Source organism: Podarcis gaigeae (assembly GCF_964106915.1).
Source record: "Podarcis gaigeae genome assembly, chromosome: 16".
In the NCBI taxonomy this organism is placed as follows: Eukaryota; Metazoa; Chordata; class Lepidosauria; order Squamata; family Lacertidae; genus Podarcis; species Podarcis gaigeae.
In genome coordinates this window covers 25,382,272-25,407,834 of record NC_139693.1, presented here as the reverse complement: position 1 = coordinate 25,407,834, position 25,563 = coordinate 25,382,272, and the positions used below count along the sequence as shown (strand labels likewise).

General features: G+C 46.5%; 1 protein-coding gene and 1 long non-coding RNA gene across 2 annotated transcripts in view; one reads left to right on the top strand and one right to left on the bottom strand.

The window, feature by feature from the left end:
- Positions 1-4,970, top strand: part of RTN4R (reticulon 4 receptor) — a 123,522-nt gene extending 118,552 nt beyond the window's left edge. Inside the window, exon 2 of the mRNA XM_083717395.1 lies at positions 2,848-4,970. Within this exon, the coding sequence (XP_083573521.1) occupies positions 2,848-4,280 (1,433 nt within the window). The 3' untranslated portion in view covers positions 4,281-4,970. The remainder of the gene's footprint in view (positions 1-2,847) is intronic.
- The window catches only part of LOC310834348, a 277,336-nt gene that overhangs the window by 89,700 nt on the left and 162,073 nt on the right, over positions 1-25,563 (bottom strand). The gene's annotated exons all lie outside the window — the stretch shown is intronic.

The following is a 25,563-nucleotide window of genomic DNA, read 5'->3' as shown; positions in this document are numbered from 1 at the left end:
ATTAGAAAAACTAACCAACAAACTGAAACTGACACGGGGACAAATAGAAGACGCCGCCTTCACCCCGGTATGGTTCCTCTTTATCACATATACAGCCCAACAAGACAATAACAAGAACCCACTGACAGTATTCGAATCAATCTGGCTAACCTGATCCAAACACACACACACACACACACACACACACACACACTACTCCCACATGAAAACAAATTTCACCACAGCCAATCACAAACAAACAACCACACCCTAAACTAACCCCAACCTCTTTCACTGCTAAAGGAATACAAGCAAATAGTAAAGAGAACCCACACAAGTGACGCTGACACAAAACCCCACACATACACTAAGTAGAATAGAAGCATTCCCACCCCACTCACCATTCCCCCCTCCACCTCTTTCCCCCTTTTCTTCCTAATGTAACATTAATGTCTCACAGCAAATGAAACTGATTTGTAGAAAAACGTAGCTTGAAAATAAACCAAGAAATCATATATATATATATATATATATATATATATATATATATATATATATTAAAAAACCCACATCATTATGAATTATTTCTGCCAATCTGGTCCATCCACATTTTGAAGAGGCACCAAGAATCCCTGTCAGATTTGACCTGCACTCCCTCCATTTGGAGGAATTGTCCAGCAGCCCATCGCATCATCTGGGGAAGTCCAAGCCTCAGGACCCCTTTCTCGTGACTTCGGGAAAAGAGTCATCCTTGCGTTTCTTCGGGAAAAGAGTCATCCTCCTTTGTGAAGGATTCTCATGCATTCTGATGCCTCATTATGCTTTAATGCAAAGTCACAGCTCAGTCACCGAGTTGAGAGAGCCGGGTCAGCTGAGGCAACGAGAGAGAGAGAGAGAGAGAGAGAGAGAGAGAGAGAGAGAGAGAGCTGGACAAATTGGACAGGCATCTGGAGATATGGGTCACACCAAGCCAAGGTGAAAGTCACACCTGCTGCAGAGCTGTCTGCCAAAAAGGAGGGCACGAGTTGAGCTGTGCCCTTACCCCACCTACAATTTCACTGTCAGTCAATAGTCTGTTGCACCCTGCATTACGTCCTGCCATAGGCTTTTGGTACACATTTTGCAGACACTTTTTGCATTCAATGTGTCTGTTTGTTTCGCAATATTCATATCCCACCTGATTGCAGCAGTTTACTGAAGCAGTTTACAAAAAGAAGGAAGGAATGAAGTTATTAGTAAAAACAACTGAAGCATTTTTTAAATAAAAATAAAATAAAAATAAAAGCAATAATAAACTAAAAACACTCCAGCGTTCTAGAATCTGAGTAGGCTTGTTTGAACAAAAACGTTTTTAACGTGGGCTGAAAAGAGTACAGCGAAGACTCAGGGCGTTTCAAAGTGTGGATGACGCCACACTAAAATATCAATTTCTTATAGATGCAGAATAGATACAGCATGGCACCTGCAACAGTGCCAGTTCTACATAAAATAAAATATGCACTTAAAAATAATTATATGTAAACCCGCACTTTTCAATGCATTTGCCAGTAAAATACATATAATGGGATCTATCTATTTCATAAAATTTATGCCCTGCTTGATTGTAAACAAACAAAGAAACCTCAAAGTGAATAGGATAAAACAATAAAACAGTTAACAACAATTTGAAACATTATTATTATTATTATTATTATTATTATTATTATTATTAACCCAGCTATAAACAAAAAGAAAAGATTAAATCACACATCAGCATTTGAGATATTCTAGTTATCTGGGTAGGCTAGTCTAAACAAAAATGGTTTTAGCAGGTGCTGAAAAGAATGCAACAAAGGTGACTGATATCAATAGGCAGGGAGTTCCAGAGTGTGGACACTGCCACACTAAAAGACCAAGTTCTTCCATGTGAATCCTGTATTGGTGTGAAGTGGCTGAGTGGGTATGTGAGAGGTAAGGTGACCTCGCAGGTAAACTAATCTAATGTTGAGATGCCACCTTATCTCTTATGCACCCAGTAGATCACTGCTGTCTGTGGGAGAGTTCCTCCTGTCAGTTCCAAAGATCTCAGAAGTCCCCTCTGCAGTAACTCAGAGGAGCAGGGTCTTCAGTGTGACTGCCCCTATTTCACAGAATAACACTGCTGTTGAGATACAACAGGTGGCCACTATCTGCACTTTCCAGGAACAATTGAAGACCTTTTTGTTGTGTCATGGGATGTTTCCCAGGAGTGTCCACTTCTTAGTGTTATAATCTATTTTTAAACGTGTTGGCTGTGTTTGTGCTTTTAGCTGCTTTTAGTTAACTTATATCTCACCTTACCAAACTACGGTTTCCAGAGTTCCCGGGGAAGAAAGATTGATGGTTAAATAGCTCTGAGAACTATAGTTCTTGGTAGTGGTGGGGGGAATGGAGATCTCCTAATGTCTCTCAGCACCCATAACAAACTACAGCTGCCAAGATTCCTTGTTGGAAGCCATGAATGTTTAAAGCGGTATGATACTGCTATGGTGTGGATGCGGCCTACCTGAACTGCTTTTCTTTCTCATCGTTCTTTCTCCCCGCTGCCCCAAATCTACTTTTGACCCAAATCCGGCTAGGACTGGGGGGCAAGGGAAAAGGTACAATGAGCTCCTCTGCTAAGCCTTATTCCTTCCATTCCTTGAGCTGATTCTCAGGCTGGTGGAACAAAAGCAATGCCTATGTTTTCATCAAGGTCATGCACGTTTGCCAAGGTTGTGCAGTTAATGAATTATCCAAAGGTGCATTTTGAGCTAATGTAGGGGATGCTGGAAAAGAAGGTGCTAATGATCTAATTTGCATATCATTCTCTCTTCTTCTCCCCCCCCTCCCTTATGGCTGTCCCTCCAGGAAGCAAACTGCTAATTTTGGTGCTGTGCTTGAACTTCCCATCGGAAGCGGAATCCTGCCCAGGGGCTTGCGTATGCTACAGCGAACCCAAGATCACCATCAGCTGCCAACAGCAAGGACTTGGAGCCATCCCCACCGAAATCCCCATCCAGACTCAGCGTATCTTCCTCCACAGCAACAAGATCACCATGATCCGCTCCACCAGCTTCACCTCCTGCCGGAACATGTCCATCCTCTGGATCCATTCCAACAACCTCAGCCTGATCGAACCCGGGGCTTTTTACGGGCTCGACAAGTTGGAGGAGCTGGACCTCAGCGACAACACCAACCTGAGGTCCATCAACCCTTCCACCTTCCAAGGCCTTGTCCACCTCCATACCTTGCACCTTGACCGTTGTGGCCTCCTGGAGCTCTCCACGGGGCTCTTCCGGGGGCTATTCTCTCTGCAGTATCTCTACCTTCAGGACAACAGCCTGCAGAACCTCCTGGACGACACCTTTCTGGATCTTGCTAACCTCACCTATCTGTTTTTGCATGGGAACAGAATAAAAAGTTTGTCGGAAAACGTGTTCCGGGGGTTGATCAACCTGGACCGGCTCCTCTTGCACCAGAACCGGGTCAGTGTGATCCACCGCAGGGCTTTCCACGACCTGGGCAAAGTGATGACCTTGTACCTTTTTAATAACAACCTGACGGTGCTGACGGGAGAGACGATGGCTCCCTTGGTCTCCCTCCAGTATCTCCGCTTGAATGGCAACCAATGGGTTTGCGACTGCCAAGCCCGGTCGCTCTGGGATTGGTTCAAGCAGTTCAAAGGGTCTTCTTCGGAACTCGAGTGCCACCTGCCTGCTCACCTGGCAGGGAGGGACCTCAAACGGCTGCAGAGCGCTGACCTGGAGGGATGCGTCGACTCTTTCAACCAGATCAGAACGAGCGTCTTTAGCACTAAGACCAGGACTGGCAAATTGCCAACGGCCGACCCTCCTCTAAGCCCCCACGATGGCGGGCGGAAATGCTGCCAGCCGGAGATGGATAAGTCTTTTATTTATGAAGCCAAAGCCAAGGCAGGCCCGTCTTCCCACAGCAGCCGGGCCTCCTCCAACAACCCCCTCAAGGATAAGGAAAACATCGCCAAAACTAAGCCCCAGGCGGAGACGGACCCCTCAAAAAACAGCAGCAACAAACAGATCAACGACTCCCCCTTTGGGACCTTCCCCAGTGTAGTGGACCCTCCACTGACCAATTTGAAACCTGAGTTCCTAGGCCCCATCGAACCTTCGACAGTCCCAACCAAAAAGAGACAGGGGTGTTCGAAAAAGAACAAATCCAGGTCACATTGTCGCATGGCTCAGCCCACGCAAAGTACCACCTCACGGCTAATCCCCAGCCTATCGATCTCTCTGTTGATGTGGAGTCTATTCTGGTCCTGTTGAAACGACAGTAACATGTCTCTTGTTGCCCTCCCACCCCTTTCCTCGAGGAGTGATACTTTAATCGCAGGACTTTTGCATAAAAAAAATAAAACCATTAAAAAAAAATCACTTCCACAAACAAGAAGAAAGTTAAGCCCAGAGGGGCGGGAAATACAAAAACAAAAACAAAACTTGGTTACACTACGAGTTAACAGGATGCCTTTATAAAAAACAAAACGTTGTACATAATTTATTTGTTCCTCCTGAAATTTATGTGTTTTAATTTTTAATTATTATTATTATTTCGTCCTTGGAACTGCACTTGCCCACGAGAGTCTATAGCCACAGTTGATGGTTAAAAAGGAAAAAGAGAGAGAGAAAGATTTACCTATGGAAAAAAATGAAATAAAATAGAAAAAAAATAAAAGATGCAAATACGCCATTTTCAAAATGTTTTCCAAAGTGTTACTTGTAATTTGAAACAGTCCTTGAATGATGTTGCAAGTACCGGTACCCGCCTACCATTTAAAGAGGTGACGCAACGATTTCATTGCTGCTCCTGCGTTTCCGATTCCTGCAATTTAACCATCTTTCCACCTTCATTATTCCGCCATGTTTACAGGGGCATTTGTTAAAGAATGCATCCCTTTTCATCCCCTCGAGACTGCAGTATATATATAAATTATATATATATATATATAAGATATGCATTTTATTTTACTTGTGTACAAGTTCAACAATGACAAAAAAGATATGAAATAAAGGTTTTCTTTTCTTTTTTTGCCCCCTTTACGGTGTCCTCTGCACACAGAGAGATGTGCAAACAGACAAATGTCTCACGTATGTCAATCCTGGGCTCTTCCTTTTTTGGATTTTAGCTCTTGCAGTCACCACCTGAGGCGGGCTGTCAGCTGGAAGGGAGGTGATGAATAAGGCATGGAGCTTGCCATTATGCAATCTCTAATAGGCAGCAACAAAGGATTTCATCGCACGAAACCCATTGCATTAATGGTACGGTTCCCCTCCTCTCACAAGCTCCCCGCAGTCTCTCCTAGCATCATACATATTTCAGATAGCCCAGAATAGAAAAAGGATGTATAAACCAGGCCCCAAGCCAAGCCAGGAGAGCAGAAAATAAGAATGAAACCTTGAGGATTGACAGGAGTTGTTGGGGAAAAAGGGGAAATTGGGAAGAGGTGTGTGTTCAGTGTGCTATCTGCTGAATATTTATATACGCATGTGTTGTGTAGCTGAGTCACGTCTTTTGGCAGGTCTGGGGGATTTTCTCGTGTCAAAATATGCAGAGTTGACGCGCTAGGATTTGCAGCTTTCGCAGAAGAGCTAATCACCTTTGGAGTCTGAACATATTGGAGGCAGCGACGCTTCTGAATGCCCGTTTCTGGAAGCCACACGAGAGAGCTTTTGTGTTCAGGTCCTGTGCTTGTGGGTTTTCCTACAAGCATCTGGCTGGACCATAGCTGTCAACCGTCCCTTATTTGGCGGGAAACTCCCTTATCCCAGCGCAGTGTCCCGCTGCTGTCCCTTATTGATGATGTCCCTTAAATTTCCCTGGTTTCAAAGGAAGCAGCTCCTCTCCCTCCCTCCCTGCTGGCCAGGGAGGAGGGAGGCTCAAACTGTGTTTCTTGGCTGCGTTGCTCACCCAATAAGGAGTCTAAGAATGCCTGGGAGGTGGAGCTTGCATGCCTTGTGCCGATCAAATCGGCTGCGTTGCCTGGGGACTCACCTTTGCTCAGCGCTTCCCAGCGGAGAAGTGACGGTGGTTTTCCTTGCTGCATCCCCTTTGCTGGGTTGCTGCGCTGTGGGAACCACTGCTTGAGGCTTCGTTTGCCTGCTTGCTGGGCTTTCTGCCTTTGGCTTGGAGGGGCTCAGAAGTTGAACATACCTGTGCTTGGAAAATCCCTTATTTTGGCTGCTGATCCCTTATTTTCGAGGCTGCTGGTCCCTTATTTTCAAATCTGTAAGTTGACAGCTATGGGCTGGACATGAGATGCTGGACTAGATGGGCCCCTTCTTTGACCTGATTCAGCAGGCACTTATTCTGTTCTTAAAAAGTTTCTTGGATATTTCCACTGCTAAGTCAACCTGCTGCCATCCAGATGGACTACAGCTCCCATCAGCTCCAGCCAACACAGCTATGGAGTGGATGACCCAAGCTCCGCTGCTGCAGAGATGTTGCAAAATTGCTTCTGTGAACACACACACACACACACACACACACACACACCTGACTGGAAACAGGCCAAACTAGATTGGAGCATCATGCAGACAACAGACAACTACATTCCTCTTAGGTCATTGCCTTCTCCGCTGGTTATATTCATGGCAGAGGTAACAGTGATAGTGTGTACGGAAACCAGAGATCGATGAAGCTGTCAGATCTGGTTTCTGCCACTTTTTCAGTCTTGCATCCTCCATGCATCTGTATCAGTTTGTGATTTATTTATTTATCTTTTTTTAAAAAAATCATCAGAGAAATCTATCGGCATTTGGGAATCTAACTATTGCATTTACATTCCCTTTTCCCCTTCAAGATCAAGATGGCATACATGGTTCCTTGCCCTTCCTCGTTTAATCCCCACAACAACTCTGAGAGAGGTAGTGGCTGGGCCAAGGATCACACAATGAGCTGCATTGTCAAACAAGGATTTGTTTTTTTTAAAAATGATATTTTATTAAGTTTTGAGAGTAACAGGAAACAGAAAAAAGAAAAAAACACATACACAAAAATATAGAATTATAGAATACAAAAGTACAAAGATTTAATTTAGAAAAAAAGAACACATTAACTAAAAAACAACACAAAAATCCCTCTTTTTAACTCCTCATCTTTGATTCACTTATTTTCCTGACTTCCTCACATCTCCCTTTTTTGTATCCCTTTTGAAAGTTAGTTCAGCAAATTCATATCCAATTTAATTTATCTATTGTTAATCCAATCTTATTTTTTACCTTGTTGCTAGAACCCCTTCAGTTCATTTCAATGCCATTAACATTCAAAAATTTTACAATGTTTCTGTAGATAAATTTTAAATTTCCTCCAATCTTCTTCCACCAACTCTTCTCCCTGGTCTCGGATTCTGCCAGTCATTTCTGCCATTTCCATGTAGTCCATTACTTGCATCTGCCATTCTTCCAGAGTGGGTAGGTCTTGTGTCTTCCAATGCTTTGCAATCAGTATTCTTGCTGCTGCTGTAGCGTACATAAAGAAAGTTCTATCCTTCTTTGACACCCATTGGCCGACTATGCCCAGGAGAAAGGCCTCTGGTTTCTTGGGGAAAGTGTACTTAAGTACCCTCTTCAGTTCATTATAGATCATCTCCCAGAAAGCCTTGATCCTTGGGCACGTCCACCAAAGGTGAAAGAATGTACCTTCAATTTCTTTACATTTCCAACATTTATTATCGGGCAAGTGATATATTTTTGCAAGCTTGACTGGGGTCATGTACCACCTATACATCATTTTCATAATATTCTCTCTTAGGGCATTACATGCCGTGAATTTAATCCCGGTGGTCCACAACTTCTCCCAGTCAGCAAACATGATATTATATCCTATATCTTGTGCCCATTTTATCATTGCAGATTTTACTGTTTCTTCCTCAGTGTTCCATTTCAACAGCAAATTGTACATTCTTGATAGTATCTTAGCATTGGGGTCAAACAAGGATTTGAACCCTGATCCCCTAGGTTCTAACCACTACACCACCCCTCTTCTCTCACACACATACACATCCATTTACCTTTTTGTTGCCCTCCACATGGCTCTCAAGGTGATTTATACCTTTAAAAAAACAGCTTAAAAAGAGTCATCCACAACACAGAAAACAGTTGACTTGCTGATTTTTACATACAAAGTAGAAACTGATGGCATAGACCTTTTCAACCAGCTGGGAAAGCCCATCGAAACAAAAATGTTTTCAACTTTGTGCAGAAAGTGTTGGCAGAAGGGGCCTTCTGTACCCCAACAGGAATGCTATTCCACGGAACAGGGGCAGCCACAGCAAAGGCCCTGCTCTGATTTATGGCAGGGGAAGCTTCTGACATCTCTGAACAGTATTTCTCTAGTATATCATATTATGGGCCGCATTTGTCCCTGAAACAATGCATTTCTGTTTTATGTCATGTATGCAATTTTTTTTTTTACCAGAGATATGCATTATTGTGCATACTTTTTTTGGGCAGAGAACCACATCACAAAATTCAATGAAGTGTGAATTTCAAAGGGTAAGCAACGTTCCTGTTATCAGAAAGTTTCTGGAAGCATGAATCGGTTAAAGGTGTGTTAAAATGGAAACCAAATCAGATTCCTCTCCTATCCCTAAGCAGCACCTCTCATTCCTGACCTTTGCAGGGCTGTTTCTGCTTCCTGGAAGCATCTACTCAAGAGGAAAACTACTGATATTTAGGTGAGCTTCAGAAGAACCAAAATATGCAGATAGAAGATGTAAAGTAGCATTGAACATGACTTACTGCATAGGATGTGAGGTGGAAATAATCTATCCAGTTTGTTTGTTTTTCCACCTCTCCTCCAAGGAGCTCAAGGTATTGTACATGGTCCCCCCCCCCTTGTTTAACCCTTACAACAACCCTGTGAGGTAGCTTACATGAGGAGCGAGTGACTGGCCTAAAGTCAGCCAGTGAGCATCATGGCCGAGTGGCTATTTGAACCCTGATCTCCCAGGTCTGACTCTGACACTCTTCTTCTTCTTTCTTCTTTGGCGATCACTTGTAGCCAAGTAAGAAGAAGAAGAAGAAGAGTTTGGATTTGATATCCCGCTTTAGCACTACCCGAAGGAGTCTCAAAGCAGCTAACCATCTCCTTTCTCTTCCTCCCCCACAACAAACACTCTGTGAGGTGAGTGGGGCTGAGAGACTTCAGAGAAGTGTGACTGGCCCAAGGTAACCCAGCAGCTGCATGTGGAGGAGCAGGGAAGTGAACCTGGTTCCCCAGATTACAAATCCACTGTTCTTAACCACTACACCACACTGACTTCCATAAACACAGTTTTAACAGTGAGTCCGTAAGTAACTGTGGAGGCCAATTGTGAATCCACAAGTCCTTCCACAGTGGGAGCATAGGTTTCTGGGCAGGAGTTGATCACGGTGAGGGTTTGCCAAGTGTGCCTTCCTCTTAGCACATTTCTCCCTTTTATCCTGAGTTCAAGCATCTTCAAAGTCCATGACACCTTTGGTAAAGGCTGTTCTCCAATTGGAGAGCTCGCAGGCCAGTGTTTTCCCAGTTGCCAGTGTTTATACTACATTTGTTTAGATTTACCTTGAGAGAGTTTTTGAACCTCTTTTGTTGATCACCAGCATTGCACTTACCATTTATAAATTCAGAATAGAGTACAGTGGTACCTCGGGTTAAGAACTTAATTCATTCTGGAGGTCCGTTTTTAACCTGAAACTGTTCTTAACCTGAGGTACCACTTTAGCTAATGGGGCCTCCCGCCGTGCTGCCGCCACACGATTTCTGTTCTCATCCTGAAGCAAAGTTCTTAACCCAAGGTACTATTTCTGGATTAGCGGAGTCTCTAACCTGAAGTGTCTGTAACCCGAGGTACCACTGTAGTTGCTTTGGAAGACTGTAATCAGGAATCCACACAACATGGCCAGTCCAACAAAGTTCATGTTGAAGAATCATTACTTCAACACTGGTGATCTTTGCTTCTTCCAGTCCACTAAACACTACACCACACTGCCTCTCTTTGTAATATGCTATGGGATGTCCACTGGAACATCAGCCCAGCGGAGTGCGATTCATAAGCAAACACTTCCTCCAGCCGCCTGCTTCTCTGCTAATTAGGAAGTGGGTCTGGGAACTCTTAGCAACCTTCACTGAGTTGCAGAAGTTGCTGACTGGTAAATGCTGACTCTGAGGCAGCAGATCTGTGATGCTCCCAGAAAGCTATTTAAGGCTGGCTCTACAGACAAGGCAGAAGGAGGAAGCAATGTGGTAATGAAGTCCCAAGGCAGTAGAATGAACTGCATACCATCTTAGAAGTTAGTGAGGGGAAACCACACACTCTAATACATTCGAACGTTAAAAGATATATAACAAAACACCTCCCCCAAAGCAGTGGTGCCTAACTTTCTTTTGGAGTTGCTTGGGGAGTTGGCCAGCCCTCTGGGTGGGTACTGGCCCCCCATAATGGTTCACATGCATTCTCACATGCATTCACAGAGCACACAAATGCACCTTTCTTCCCTCTCCTGTACTTGGTCTCATATATCTGAGGGATGGTTCACTTTGAGGGATGTGGAAGGAAAAGAGTTGTGTGCTAGTGCTGGGCACAGCCTAACCCTATCCAGGGCCCCAAATCACCCCTGGCAATAGTCATCATCACCATCATCATCATAGCAACAACAACAACAGGATGTCCCTATTTTCATTAGAGAAATGTTGGAGGGTATGGAAGAAGCGAGGAGTTGTGCTCAAGTCCTGCTTGTGGATTTCCCACAGACATCTGGTTGGCCACTGTGAGAACAGGATGCTGAACTAGCTAGGCCATTGGCTGGATCCAGCAGGCTCTTCCTGTGTTCTTAACATCCAGGCTGGATCTGGCCCTGAATCAATTGGGCAGGGGCTAATGTCGAATGGCAGGGAACGCTTTGGCCCAACAGACCCCTGCAGGCAGCAGGTCTGGATCTTCCACTTGCCACCTAGCGAACACACACACACAGCCCAACTAAGCAGAATGGAATCCTCAACAGCAGACAGGCACCCCAACTCTAGGTGGTCTGCAGCCCCCTCAATATTTACTTGAAGGTGGCCCAGCCCCCGAGCGATGAGGAGCCCAGCACGACATCACAGAAGGCTGCACCAGCCTTCACGGTGTTGGGAGATGCGTATGACATCACATAACATGTGTCACACGTGTGACATCACACGCAAGTGCTGCGCGTGTGATGTCATATGTGTGTGATGCACACTACAGCTCTCCAAGCTTGAGGGCAACCTGGTGCCTCTGCCAGCTGGTGAGCAGACGGTTCAGACCTGTTCATTTTTGACTCTCTCTGTGTTCCCCTGCTGGAACAGGCATGTTCATTCACTCTACCCAGACCCCATTGGGAGCTCTGGGTCCTTTCAAGGGGTCTGAGCTTATTTACTTGCAAACATGCATATATTAGGCAACATTATGTGCTCAAATGTGTATGTTAGGAGAAATGTGCAAAAAATTGCATATGGACTTTTGTGCTGATTTTTTTTTTTAAGGAAAACTGATACAGAAATTATCTGAACCTGGGTCTCCCAGTTCCTAGTTCAATACTCTAACCACTACACTACACTACACTGGCTTTTGCATGCAAGGCAGATGCTTTGCCACTGAGCTACGGCCCCTTCGCTTTCCTTTGGTATAAAGTATTTCCTTAAGATCCAGGACAGAAGTTATGGCATCCACAGCACAGTGTACAAAATTCAGAAATTGAGTTAAAAATAAATAAATGAAGAGGGGTGGCCTTTGAGTGCATCAGTTTCACTTTGGGACCAGATCATTCAGAACCCGGGGAGACATCTGTATGAGGAGATCTTTGGAAGCATCTCTGATACCTTCTCCATGAGATGTCCTCCACCGCTCTGGAAATCCAGATATCGGCTCTGCAACCTGCCAGGAAGCACCATGGCCCATCATAATTCTGAAACCAGAAAAGGAACAGCTGCTAATGTCCACCTCCCACCAAACCCCAGCTTGCTTGCCTGTCTGCTTGATATATATTCCCAGGAGCTTTTGTGTCCTCCAAGCAAAAGGTGGTTTGTGTCCATCATCAATCAACAAGCCCAAAGGTGAACAACCTCAACATATGCTCCTCCATGCAGGTCATGCGAACACCCCCGCCCCCTGCTGTTTGGGCCATCTGCTTCCCATCTGGGCGAGACATCTGGTGGATTGACAGCAGGGAATTTGCTCTAGATAAAGTGGGAAAGGGAATGGACTCTCCCTCAAACGCTAAGATAGTTAGAGGGGGAGACTATGTAAGAAAAATGTGAAAACATTTCCACCTCCCATTGAAATGTTGCCTCATTTCAGAGCTGGCCCACACATGAAGCTGGGTGAGGCAGCTGCCTCGGGTGACAGAAATGGAAGAGCACACCTCTCACTTTGCCACCACTGCAGAAGCAGCCAAGTAAGGGAGACTTCAGTGGTCCCAAGGTGGTTGATTCCAGTCAAGTGGCTCTTACCATCAGGAACTTCTTCCTGTTGAGTCAGAATTTCCCTTCTTGTCATTTGAATCCATAGGTTTGGGTTCTATACTCTGCTACAGCAGGAAACGAAGTTTGCTTCATCTTCCATCATCCAGCCCTTCAGATATTTGAAGATGGCTATCATATGAACTCTCGGTCTTCTCCTTTGCAGGCTAAACATACCCAGCTCCCTCAACCGTTCCTCACAAGACTTGGTTTCCAGATGCTTCACCGTTTTGGACATCCTCCTCTGTACATGTTCAAGCTTGTCAATATTGCTCTTAAACTGTGTTACCCAGAACTGGGCACAGGACTCCAGGCTGGGTTTGACAAAGGCTGAAAATAGCTCAGTAGTAGATAGCTCAGTAGTAGATAATTTGATTTGCCCTTGAGCTTGAATCCTGTACCAGGATTCCTACATGCATCTGGTTGGCCATCGTAATGACAGGATGCTGGACTAGATGGGCCAGGATGATCCAGTATGTACTTCTTATGTTCTTATGATTCACCCTCCAGAGAGTTGACTGCAGCAGTCCACCAGTCCCTCTGTATGGAGTCAGATCACTGTGTCAGGAACTGCCCTATTCTCTTGGCCTAGACATGGTGAGAACAGGAAGCTAGACTAGGTGAGCCAGTGGGATGATTAGGCAGGCTGTACTTATGTTATTAATGCTTCTGAATACCTGTTGCTGGAGACCACAGGGGGGAGAGTACTCATGTGCTTGGGTTCAGCTTGTGGGCTTTCCATTGGGGCATCTGGTTGGCCACTGAGAACAGGATGCCGTACTAGATGAGCATTCTCCTCTCCTGCAGTTTCCATAAGAACATAAGAAGAGCTTGCTGTATATCTGAAGGAGCGTCTCCACCCCTATCGTTCTACCCGGACCCTGAGGTCCAGAGCCGAGGGCCTTCTGGCAGTTCCCTCACTGCGAGAAGCCAGGTTACAGGGAACCAGGCAGAAGGCCTTCTCGGTAGTGGCACCCACCCTGTGGAATGCCCTCCCACCAGATGTCAAAGAACAACAGATGTCACAAACAACAACTACCAAACTTTTAGAAGACATCTGAAGACAGCCCTGTTTAGGGAAGCTTTTATTGTGTGATGTATTACTGTATTTTAATATTTGGTTGGAAGCTGCCCAGAGTGGCTGGGGAAGCCCAGCTAGATGGGGGGGGGGGTATAAATAATTGTTGTTGTTTAGTTGTTTAGTTGTGTCCGACTCTTCGTGACCCCATGGACCAGAGCACGCCAGGCACTCCTGTCTTCCACTGCCTCCCGCAATTTGGTCAAACTCATGCTGGTAGCTTCGAGAACACTGTCCAACCATCTCATCCTCTGCCGTCCCCTTCTCCTTGTGCCCTCCATCTTCCCCAACATCAGGGTCTTTTCCAGGGAGTCTTCTCTTCTCAAGGTGGCCAAAGTACTGGAGCCTCAGCTTCACGATCTTTCCTTCCAGTGAGCACTCAGGGCTGGTTTCCTTAAGAATGGAGAGGTTTGATCTTCTTGCAGTCCATGGGACTCTCAAGAGTCTCCTCCAGCACAATAATTCAAAAGCATCAATTATTCGGCAATATAAATTATTATTATTAGTAGTAGTATTAATGGATCCGGCCAATGACCTAGCTAGTTCAGCATCCTGTTCTCACAGTGGCCAACCAGATGTCTGCAGGATTCAAGCACTAGGGCACTAACCTCTTCCGTGGCTTCCAGCAACTGGTATTCAGAAGCAATCCTGGGTTTACTTGCCATGATAACATGGATGCTTCTCAACAAATGCCTCAGCTGGACGTGTGCTGGATATAAGCTGGGCTGCTTCAGCACAGGAAGCCCCCTGCCACCACGTTGAGGGGGAAGGCTAACAGGGTCCAAGGATTGCCAGCTGAATAAATGCACCAGCTGTGCCCAGACAGCTCTGCATCGCAGAGGAGTAAGCGCCAGATGCAGAGCTTGCGTAAACAATGCCCATGCCACCTGGTGAGGAGCCAGGAGGTTATGATGCAGCTGTGTCCTGCAACGGATCTTGGCCCTACGATGCTAAAAACTGAGGTGCCAGTGAATTCTTCACAGCTTGGTGCTGGCAGCCAGGGCAGAAAAACTCATCCGCTTGGCCATCAGAGCATAACAGATCCCCTGGCGCTGATGAGGCTTGTCGATTTCTGATGGGCACAGAGAGTTCTCCCTCCTTCATGAGAGAAGAGCACAGAGGCCACCGAAATAATTGGCGATCGGTGCAGGAAATGGGGAAGGGTTTGTTCACACAACAGAAGAGGCCTCTTGCAGATTTGGCATGGAGGAAGTAGACGGAGAGAAGTATTTCTCCCTCTTTCATCACACTAGATCACACTAGACAGAGGATGAGATGGTTGGACAGTGTTCTCGAAGCTACCAATATGAGTCTGACCAAACTGCGGGAGGCAGTGGAAGACAGGAGTGCCTAGCATGCTCTGGTCCATGGGGTCACGAAGAGTCGGACACGACTAAACGACAACACAACAACAACAACAACAACAAAGGGATCCAGAGGACCATGTAATCCAATGCCTGCCATGCAGGGAGAAGAGGATCCTGATGTTGTGGTGCTGGGTAAACTTCTCCACCACCTTCTATAGACCCAACCCTTCTGCCCGTTCCAGCCATTCCCCTCCAGACCAGAAGCGACTGCCAGCCCCTCCCACAGAATATTTATAAGTTGTTTGGAGAAATGTCAGGCAGAGCCAGTGGTTATATTAACACACTTAGAGCGGTGGCAACTTGCGGAAGCTATCTGATGTGATTTTTAGTCAAAGTGCTTTTTATGTAATGGTTACAATTGCTTACAAATCCCCGTGACATTTTTGTTGTTTCTTGACAAACAGCCGCTCAGCTGCCTGACAAGGAAACCTGCATCAGTCATTTTTACTAGTTCATTAGAGCTTCTCTCTCTCCCCCTCTCTCTCTCTTCTTCCCTCACTCTGTTCTTTCCTCCACCATCAGAGCACAGAATTAACACCAGATTACCTGGAAGGCAGAAGCTCTTGATGCATAGCAATGAGGGGAGGCTTCTGAAGTCAGATGGGTTGGGGAGGGGGAGGAAGCCGCAGTAATGAACAAGAGATCACAAACACTCTTTCCACTCCATTTTCTCCAATGTTTACATGAGTTTTTAAGATGGTGAAACTAAATATTCCACATTACAGTGGGCGGAGGCGGGAGATGGCTTTGGGCCATGGTCCCATCAGAAGCACCACTTGCGTGGCGATACCTGCCCCCTCCCACAGATGGAGTAAATAAAGACACCGGACACAAGAATTTAGGTTAATGGGCGAAAATGGCCACAACTTTATTGATTACAGGTAAGAGCGGTATTGGCTTTAGGCATTGGCCCTAACAGACTATCTGGACTAACTGGGAAGGGTTAAGCACCAACAGGGGGAGCCCCCGAGATGCACATCCGTAGGTGCTCCCCAAGGGGTTACCGCTCGGGAGCGCGCTTTAGGCCCTAGCCTCCGTAGGTTTCGGACGAGGCGACGCCCCCCGGAGTCCTTTAACGAACTACCCTTCAAGATTCGGGGAAGCTGATGGCGCTCCTCCCCCCCCCCCGCCTTCATTTGCATAACAATACCCCCTGCCAATGCTTAACCGCCAAAACCAAGGAGTTGTGACGTTTTGCTACGAGGTAGGCGAAAAAACCAAGTGGCTTCAAAATACAGCCAATTAGCCAAATGGAAAAACTCCTACCAGGCCCCTTGCGGCGACCAGCCGAAGCCCATAGCAAAGTCAGAAAGCAAACCTAGAGGGTGGGTGGGAAACCGCAGCAGCTGTAAGAGAGAAAAGGGGCCAGCCAGGGCTGCCCCGACCCTAAATGCTCCCTGGTGGGCCCTCCCCCAGCGCCAGCTGATTGGCTGACGCTGTGGGTGATGAATATTAATGCTAAGGGAATCCCCGCAACTCACGGGACTGGCCCCAGCCCCGCGAGAAGTAGGTGGGGCGCGTGACCGCAACCCCACCCCCTCTTTAGGTCGGGAGTGGCTTTCTCTCCTACAAACAGATCTTTTCTTATAGGTCCGTGTTCCTGACATCATTAATTCACCAGCTCTGCCAGCCTCACCTGGCTCTTGATTCCTTAAGGGACTCTTGTCTGCTCTACTTTCTGGTCCCTTGGGCCTTGATCTATCTTCCAAACCATGGGAGCATCAATAGAAGATTTAGATGTTTATTGGGGAGAGAGTTTCAGAAATGGAGTTAATATCCATACTCAGAGCAGACCAATTGATATAGATGAGCATGGCTAACTTAGGTCCAGTCATTTAAATGAGGATACTCTGAGCAAACCTTTTGATGACCCACATACCTTCCAACATTTATCCAATGAATTATTATTATTATTATTATTATTATTATTATTATTATTATTATACCCCACTCATCTGTCTGGGTTGTCCCAGCCACTCTGGGTGGCTTTCAGCATATATAAAAAACCTAATTAAACAAATAACAACAACAACAACAACAACAACAACAATTTATTATATTTATACCCTGCCCATCTGGCTGGATTTCCCCAGCCACTCTGGGCAGCTCCCAACAGAATATTAAAAACACGATCAAACATCAAACATTAAAAACTTCCCTAAAGAGGGCTGCCTTCAGATGTCTTCTAAAAGTCTGATAGTTGTTCTTCTCTTTGACATCTGATGGGAAGGCGTTCCACAGGGCAGGCGCCACTACTGAGAAGGCCCTCTGCCTGGTTCCCTGTAACCTCACTTCTTGCAGGGAGGGAACCGCCAGAAGGCCCTCGGAGCTGGACCTCAGTGTCCGGGCTGAACAATGGAGGTGGAGACGCTCCTTCAGAAAACCTTCCCTTTTCAGGAAGTCAGATTCCTTCTAAAGGTTGTGTAGATACTTATCTCCTTGGCTCAGGGGTCGTATAACTCCATACCCTCCAACATTTCTCTGACGAAAATAGGAATGTTCATTGAACAGAGTAAGCATATCTATTTGGTCCTAGGGGAAAGGAAAGCTCCTGCACAGCATGCAGAAGGTCTCTGGTTCAATCAGTCAGTGCAAACAATACTGAGCTAGACAGACCAAAAGGCAACTTCTTAACTTCATGTTTATATAGATGGCCATAGGTCTGTGGTAGAGCATCTGCCTGATTGGAAATCTTTACTTCAGTCTATTTTGGAATAGGTAACAGTCAAACAATGAACATTCTTAGGGATGAGCCTCTGTTTTGTAGTAAGTGGTGTTGGTAGGGAAATATGGGTCCTGCCTGTTTCAGTCAATGTGAAATGCATTAAGTAGAAAGAAACCAGTTCTGAGCAGCCATCCCTGAATTAGTTTCTTTCACTTCCAATTTGCCCTATCAGGCACCAAATCACCTTGAGGTTACTGGGAGGAAGGAGAGGGGAAACAAAGCAATTTTTAGTTACATTTATTTTTAGCCCAAGTCCTGGACATCAGATTATTTATTTACACCTTCCCTAGGCTGCCCTTCGTTGATGACACCAAGGCAGTTCAGAGCACACAGCTATGTTTTTCATACAGACAACACACTGATATGCAACAAGATACAAATATTTGCAGGGAAACCGGCCAGTTTGGGGCAGAGGGAGGCTATTAAGAGCTAGCAATTGGCTGGGTGAATAAAAAAGTCATTGGACAAAAACTTAGCAAAATGCAGGCTCGACTTCAGTAGTTGCTGGTGACCATTGAGACTGGTGAAAAAGAAGATAAGAAGAGTCTGCTGGATGAAGTATAGGACAAAAACTTAGCAAAATGCAGGCTCGACTTCAGTAGTTGCTGGTGACCATTGAGACTGGTGAAAAAGAAGATAAGAAGAGTCTGCTGGATGAAGCCAATGGACCCTGCATCCTGTTCTCTCAGTAGCCACCAGTGGCCAACCAATCCCATAAGTAGGATTTGAGCACAAGAAAACTTTCCCCTCCTGTGGCTCCCAGCATCTAGCACAGTGGTACCTCGGGTTACATACGCTTCATGTTACAGACTCTGCTAACCCAAAAATATTACCTCGGGTTAAGAACTTTGCTTCAGGATGAGAACAGAAATCGTGCTCCGGCGGCACGACAGCAGCAGGAGGCCCCATTAGCTAAAGTGGTGCTTCAGGTTAAGAACAGTTTCAGGTTAAGAACGGACCTCTGGAATGAATTAAGTACTTAACCTGTATGTATCACTGTATTCAGAAATAGTACTTCCTCTGATAGAGGTAGCAACAGTTAGCCTTCTCCAAAAATTTGTCCAATCCTCTTTTGAAGCCATCCATGTTGATGACCATCATGTGAGAAAGGGATGCGGGTGGCACTGTGGCCTAAACCGCTGAGCCTCATGGGCTTGCTGATCAGAAGGTTGGCGGTTCGAATCCCTGTGACGGGGTGAGCTCCCATTGCTCTGTCCAAGCTCCTGCCAACCTAGCAGCTCAAAAGCACACCAGTGCAAGTAGATTAATAGGTACCACTGCAGTGGGAAAGTAAACGGCGTTTCCATGTGCTCTGGTTTCCGTCACTGTGTTCCGTTGTGCCAGAAGTGGTTTAGTCCTGCTGGCCACATGATCTGGAAAGCTGTCTGTGGACAAACACCAGCTCCCTTGGCCTGAAAGCGAGGTGAGTGCTGCACCCCATAGCTGTCTTTGACTGGACTTAACCGTCCAGAGGTCCTTTACCTTTACCCTGTGGGACTAAGTTTCTTAGTTTAACTATGCACTGTGTGAAGAAGTACTTTCTTTTATCCGTCCTGAATCTTCCAAACAATTATTGCAAGGAATCCAACAGTACATGATGCCAGAGCCAATGACAGGCAGAGCCAACTAAGTCTAGGTTTCTCGCCATCCTCTTCTCTGTTGAGTTCTGTAAGGGGCAAGACTGAGACTCAGGAGGAGGAGGAGGAGGAGGAAGCTGGGAAGCAGGACCACCTGCTCTGAGCTGGTTGTTAAGTTTGAAGTCAGGCAGTTGGGGGCTGGCTGTCCCATCTCCCCTAAAGATCCAACCTTTACTGCTTGATTTATTTCAAAGGGGAGCTGCCTCTCCCAACTCATTGTCATGATGGGAAAGGGCCTCCCCTTACCTGTTGCAAGATAGACCTTAGCAGGATGCAATTATGGGATGACTTTTGCTGCCAGTCCCATCTATAAAGTTGTGGGGTGGGGATGATCCTAAGTACGCTGAACTGGTAGGAAGTACCCCACTGAAACCAGTGCGACTTTCTTCGGACTAAGCAAATGATTAGCAGCATGTTGCAAGGGAAGGAAGATCTGCCTCCCTCTGATGCAAACCATTGCCTTGTCTAAATGCTGATTTTGGAGGACAGTTTCCTGTTGCAAGCAGCGAGGAGGGTAAGAATTGCCAACACCCTGTAAAAGCCACATTGGACAACAATGTGGTGAGGGTGGAGACAGCCTGGCTCAAGAAAGGACAGGAAGGGTGGATAATGGAGGCCTTGGCTTAGGTTACATTGGCAGCAACATGGGAAAATGGAAGGTTTTCCCAGTGACTGGGCCAAATCCCTCTTTGGATACCAGTTGAATGCCAGGGCGGCTAATTGTGCCAGGCAGAAAATAATCCATTTTGGGTTGTTAAGTGGAAGCTTTGTTGATACAGCACTGAATGCTGTTGGAATGAGGGCTTCCTGTTCTCTCCTCCGGCCATGAGAATTTCAACCAAGAGCCAGCTGAGGAGAAGGCAATGATAGGATTGTCAAGCATGCTCCACCAGCCAATCAGGGAGCACAGTACTCCACCAGCCAATCAGGGAGCACAGTCCTCATCATGTTGCGGGGTGACTTCTTCAACCCGTGCCCCCTGTGTTTTTAATTTTCCTGCAAGCTGCAGTGCAGTGCAAATTCAGGATCAGAGTGTTGTATAAAATTTGCTCCTTCTTTTTTTTTCATAGCCACCTTTCTGCCAAGCACCCTTCACCCTCTTTGTGTGCACTGCTTACAAGCCATTAGGGCATCCAGGGAACCAAGCACCTCAGTGCCTGAAGTGATGGCTTCCCCTTTCCCAGGAAATGAAGCTAGCAATCCTTACTCAGCAACACTGAGTGCTGGAGAAGTAAGAAGCAGGAACCAGGCCAGAAATGTCAAGCCTCTCGCCTTAGTTCTGGGTGAGTCATTGTATATGCTCTGCTGAATTTGGTGATACATAGCTGAGCATTATCAGCCTCTGGGCAGATATATGCCCCTTGGGATTGTATGCTTCTTATGCACAGGCAAATAAATGGCAAGTCACTTTGGCTGCTCATAAGGACATCAAAAGAGCCTTCTGGATCAGGCCAATGGCCCACCTAGTCCAGCATTGTGTTCTCACATTGTCTAAGCCAGCCTTTCTCAACCTATGGGTCCCCAGATGTTGTTGAACTACAACTCCCATCACCCCTAGCTAGCAAGGCCAGAGCTCAGGGATGATGGGAGTTGTAGTCCAACAACATCTGGGGGCCCACAGGTTGAGAACTGTTGGCTCTAAGCAGAAATCCTTTGGGAAGCCAACAAGCAAGATTTGAGCACAAGAACCCTTTCCCCTACTGGGGTTCTGAAGCAGAGCAGAGCCAGTAGCCATCAATGGTTCTCTCTTCCATGAATCTGTCTAATCCTCTTTTAAAGCCATCTAGGTTGGTGGCCTTAGGGACGCGGGTAGCACTGTGGGTTAAACCACAGAGCCTAGGGTTTGCCGATCAGAAGGTCAGCGGTTCAAATCTCTGCGATGGGGTGAGCTCCCGTTGCTCAGTCCCTGCTCCTGCCAACCTAGCAGTTTGAAAGCACAAAAGTGCAAGTAGATAAATAGGTACTGCTCCAGCAGGAAGGTAAACAGCATTTCCGTGTGCTGCTCTGGTTCGCCAGAAGTGGCTTAGTCATGCTGGTCACATGACCCGGAAGCTGTACGCCGCCTCCCTCGGCCAATAAAGCAAGATGAGCGCCGCAACCCCAGAGTCGCTCGCAACTGGACCTAATGGTCAGGGGTCCCTTTACCTTTTAGGTTGGTGGCCATCACTGCCTCCTGTGGGTGCGAATTTCATATAGTGGGGTAAGAGAGCTAAAAAAAACAAAAATTCATTCAGCAACCATTGCACCCCATTTGGTTTCAGATAGACCATGCATGTGCATTCAACTGCTTAACCATGTCCATATCACCCAGGAGATCATAACTGCAAAGATAAGAAAGAAGAGTTGTTCCATTGTCTGGAAAGGTCACTTCCTGATTTGCATGGAGAAGCCATTTGCAATGGAGCCCAGTGACGAAAGCGAGCAGCTGTATTGAGGCAGCACTATATGTTGAAATTTGCACCCAGGGCAACTGCCCCTGTGGCCCTCCGCACGCTGGTGTGACATCACTGCAAACCTGCAAAATGTAATTGGCTTGTTTATTAACTGCCTTTACAATCTCTCTGTTTCCACAAGAAAGTGTGTTCATTTTCTGCTATTTGCAGTGCTGGAAAATATCTTCATTTCTTTGCTGCTGTCGCTGTCGATCACCTATCCGAACCCTTGTTAAACAACACCAGGCTGCTGTTTACCTTTCGCTGCCTGGGTTCCCCCTCTCCCACCCACCCTTCAGGCAAAGCCTTTGATTGATTTTACCTCTGGGAAATTAGCCTTTTAAAAGCACTGAGTATATATGTTACTTGTTCGGACTGTCCTGCGTTTGCACAAAATGAATGTGTTCGAGTAAAGATTACTGGCAAGCCAGCATTCACTAATGATTCACTGATCAATTCATCTTTGTCTGTCAGGTCTAAAATAGAATTGCACTTTTGTGGGAAAGAAATGCATTGGCTGGGGGGGGGGGGGATTGTCTCACAGCTTTTAGGAACTCTGAAGTTACAGCCACATATTTTTCCCAAAAGCGAAATGTGAAGGTCCTGCTTGGTTTGAATATTTGAAGAATGGAGGAAGCTGCCTCACACCATTGGCCCATCTAGCTCAGTATTAACAGCAATGATTGGCAACACCTCTTCAGGGTTTAAAAATGAAGCTCTTTCCCATCCCTAGGATAGACGCCGGGGATCAACCATGGGACCTTCCTCATGGAAAGCCTGTGCTGTATAACTGTTCCAACCAGTTTTAAATAAAGCAAAGCTAAGAACATCAGAAAAACCTGCTGGATCAGGCTAATGGCCCATTCTACAATAGTAAACGATGAAATATGGTGGTTGACTCATGACAGAGCCTTCTCAGTGGTGGTCCCCTGTTTGTGGAATGCCCTCCATGGTTGAGGTGCATCCTTCTCCTGCGATACTGACTTCCATGAGTGAATAGACCACAAAACTTAGTAGGTTTAAATGCTTTACTTACAGTAATCTCATTCATGCTACAGCAAAAGCAACACACAAGGTTTTCTTGGTTGCAAAATATGTTAGTCTAGGCATGGAGCTCCAGACTCATGCGCCTGTTCAGCTTACATGAATCAAACAGAAGGGTGGGGGGGAGGGGGACAGAAAGCAACCCTTCCACTCTCCCTCCTTGGAGAAGAGGGGATGTGACATCTCAGAGTCTACTCTAGTAATTTAGAACTCTGTGGCCCTTAACCCCTTCACATACTAACTAGCATAGATATACATTGTTAGGGTAGCTAGGTTTGACTGCAAAAACTCCCCCAGCCAGTCCATCACAGTGGCCATTACTGCCTCTGGGAAGCCTACATATTTCCAGAGGCACCCTATTCCTTTATTCTTTGTGTTACATCTACCCAGCTGAGCTTCTGTGTCCTGAGCACAACATCACTTCCCTTGACTTGGGATTCTTGGCAACTGATATTCCGGGGTATTGACTACCTCTGACAGAAAGACAGGATACATTCCTAGCCCTACCTGGAGATGATGGGTATCAAACCTGTGGCCTTCTACATGCAAAGTCATTGCCCTACCATTGCCCTGACCTATGGCCCTTTCTAAGTAGGAAGATAGGAAGCTGCCAAGTAGACCACTGGTCTATGCCACTCATTATTGCCTGCACTGACCGGCAGTGACAGCATCTTAAAAAGCAGAGACATCACCTTGCCAACAAAGGTCCGTATAATTAAAGCTATGGTTTTCCCAGTAGTGGTGTATGGAAGTGAGAGCTGGACCATAAAGAAGGCTGATCGTGCTGGAGGAGACTCTTGAGAGTCCCAGGGACTGCAAGAAGATCAAACCTCTCCGTTCTCAAAGCTACCAGCATGAGTTTAACCAAACTGCGGGAGGCAGTGGAAGACAGGAGTGCCTGGCGTGCTCTGGTCCATGGGGTCACAAAGAGTCGGACATGACTAAACAGCAACAACAACAACAAGAGGCAGAGGCTCTCCAAGATTTCAGGAAGGAGTTGTGCTCAGTCCTGCCTGGAGTTGCTGAGGATTGAACCTGGGACCTTCTGCATGCAAAACAGATGCTTTACCACTGAGCTACAGCCCGTCATTAATTCATTCATCTCCTACGAGCAGCATCTGAGTTCTTCCACGCTGACTGCCACAATGGAATCTATGCTGAGCATTTTGTAAAGGAGCGCTTGTCATGGCATTGGCAGGCGGAGGTCTGTACCAACAGTTCTCGGTTTCTTTCTAAAAGTCACCCAGTGTTTCACGAGAAACAAGAAAAGCATCCAGCAGAGCCAGTCTGCCAATGAGCAGTGATTAATCTAATACCTGCTGAAATAGCTTCCTCGCTAATGCTGAGATGCGCCGGATGAATTGCACACGGCGCGGAAATCTATCACAGCACAGATAAAACAGTGCGGAAGGCCAAGTGTGTTATGGATGGGTATTATGCCTCTCCATGCTTGATTGCAAAGGGTTTATCTGCACGCCAGAACGAATCCCAGCAGTTAATGTGGTCTTTGGGAGCAGTATTTATTTGCTTTATTGGTACCAAGGACGTATTATGAAGCATCAATTTATTCTCCGAATTAGAGATTTTGGTATTTGCGGGGCAGAGGTGGGGCAACGGTCGGTTTAAATTACGCTAACGTCTTTCCTGTCCAAAACACTGCAGGGATAAGGTGCACTGTTCTTGAATTATGGTGGGTGCTGAGTGCAATAGGTGACTAAAGCTCACACATTTCCCAAAGATGGAATGGGCCCAGGGCTTTGCTCAGCCCATCTCAATCAATGGCAGGACAACTCAAAGAGTACTGGAGGGCCATGGCTCAGTGGCAGAACATCTGCTTTGGATGCAGAAGGTCCTGGGTTTAATCTCCAATGACATCTCCAGGTCGGGCGCAGGGGAGGGAGGGAAGGCTCTGTGCCAAAAACTTTAGAGAGCCAATGTCAGGGACTGGCTGGATGAGGAAGAGTGGTGGACACTGCCTGCCCAAGAACCCCCAAGAATAACACAGAGGTAGGAGACCCAGGCCAGTGGTAGTGAGACACGAGGGACCAGTCTGCAGAAGGGACAAGCTGGGAGAAGAAGAAGAAGAATTTGGATTTGATATCCCGCTTTATCACTACCCGAAGGAGTCTCAAAGCGGCTAACATTCTCCTTTCCCTTCCTCCCCCACAACAAACACTCAGTGAGGTGAGTGAGGCTGAGAGACTTCAGAGAAGTATAACTAGCCCAAGGTCACCCAGCAGCTACATGTGGGGGAGTGGGGAATCGAACCTGGTTCCCCAGATTACGAGTCTACCGCTCTTAACCACTACACCACACTGGCTCTCACTGGAGGTGATAGAAGCAGAAGTGAGTGAACACAGGGGATCAGAAGGAGAGAGCTGGGTGCCAAGGGTCACAGTGTGAGCACAGACAGAGAGGAGCCAGACGCTCCTTCAATTGCCCGGCAGCTGGACAGCCCCTCTTCGGTCAGCTCTCCTCCTCCACTGACACCCAGATCATGAAGAACCTTGCATGTTGCTGAGCAATGGGTCAGACCGTCCCAGAGGGGGATCCCTCCCCGTCGCCAGAATTTACAGCTGCTTAGGAAGAGTCCAGAGGGAGAGGGCTAGAGAAGGAAAGGGGCCAGACACCAGTTCCATCAACATCTTCAACTAGGCCAGATTAGCTTTGAGGAACTCTGTTATGTTGGGTTGTTTTTTTTACCTTTGTCAACAAATGCTGATTGCACTCTAGGAGTCCTTTTCCTGCCCTGTAGATGAACCTGCCCTCCTAACAGCCCCTTGACAGCTGCTGATAGTCAATAGGCTGT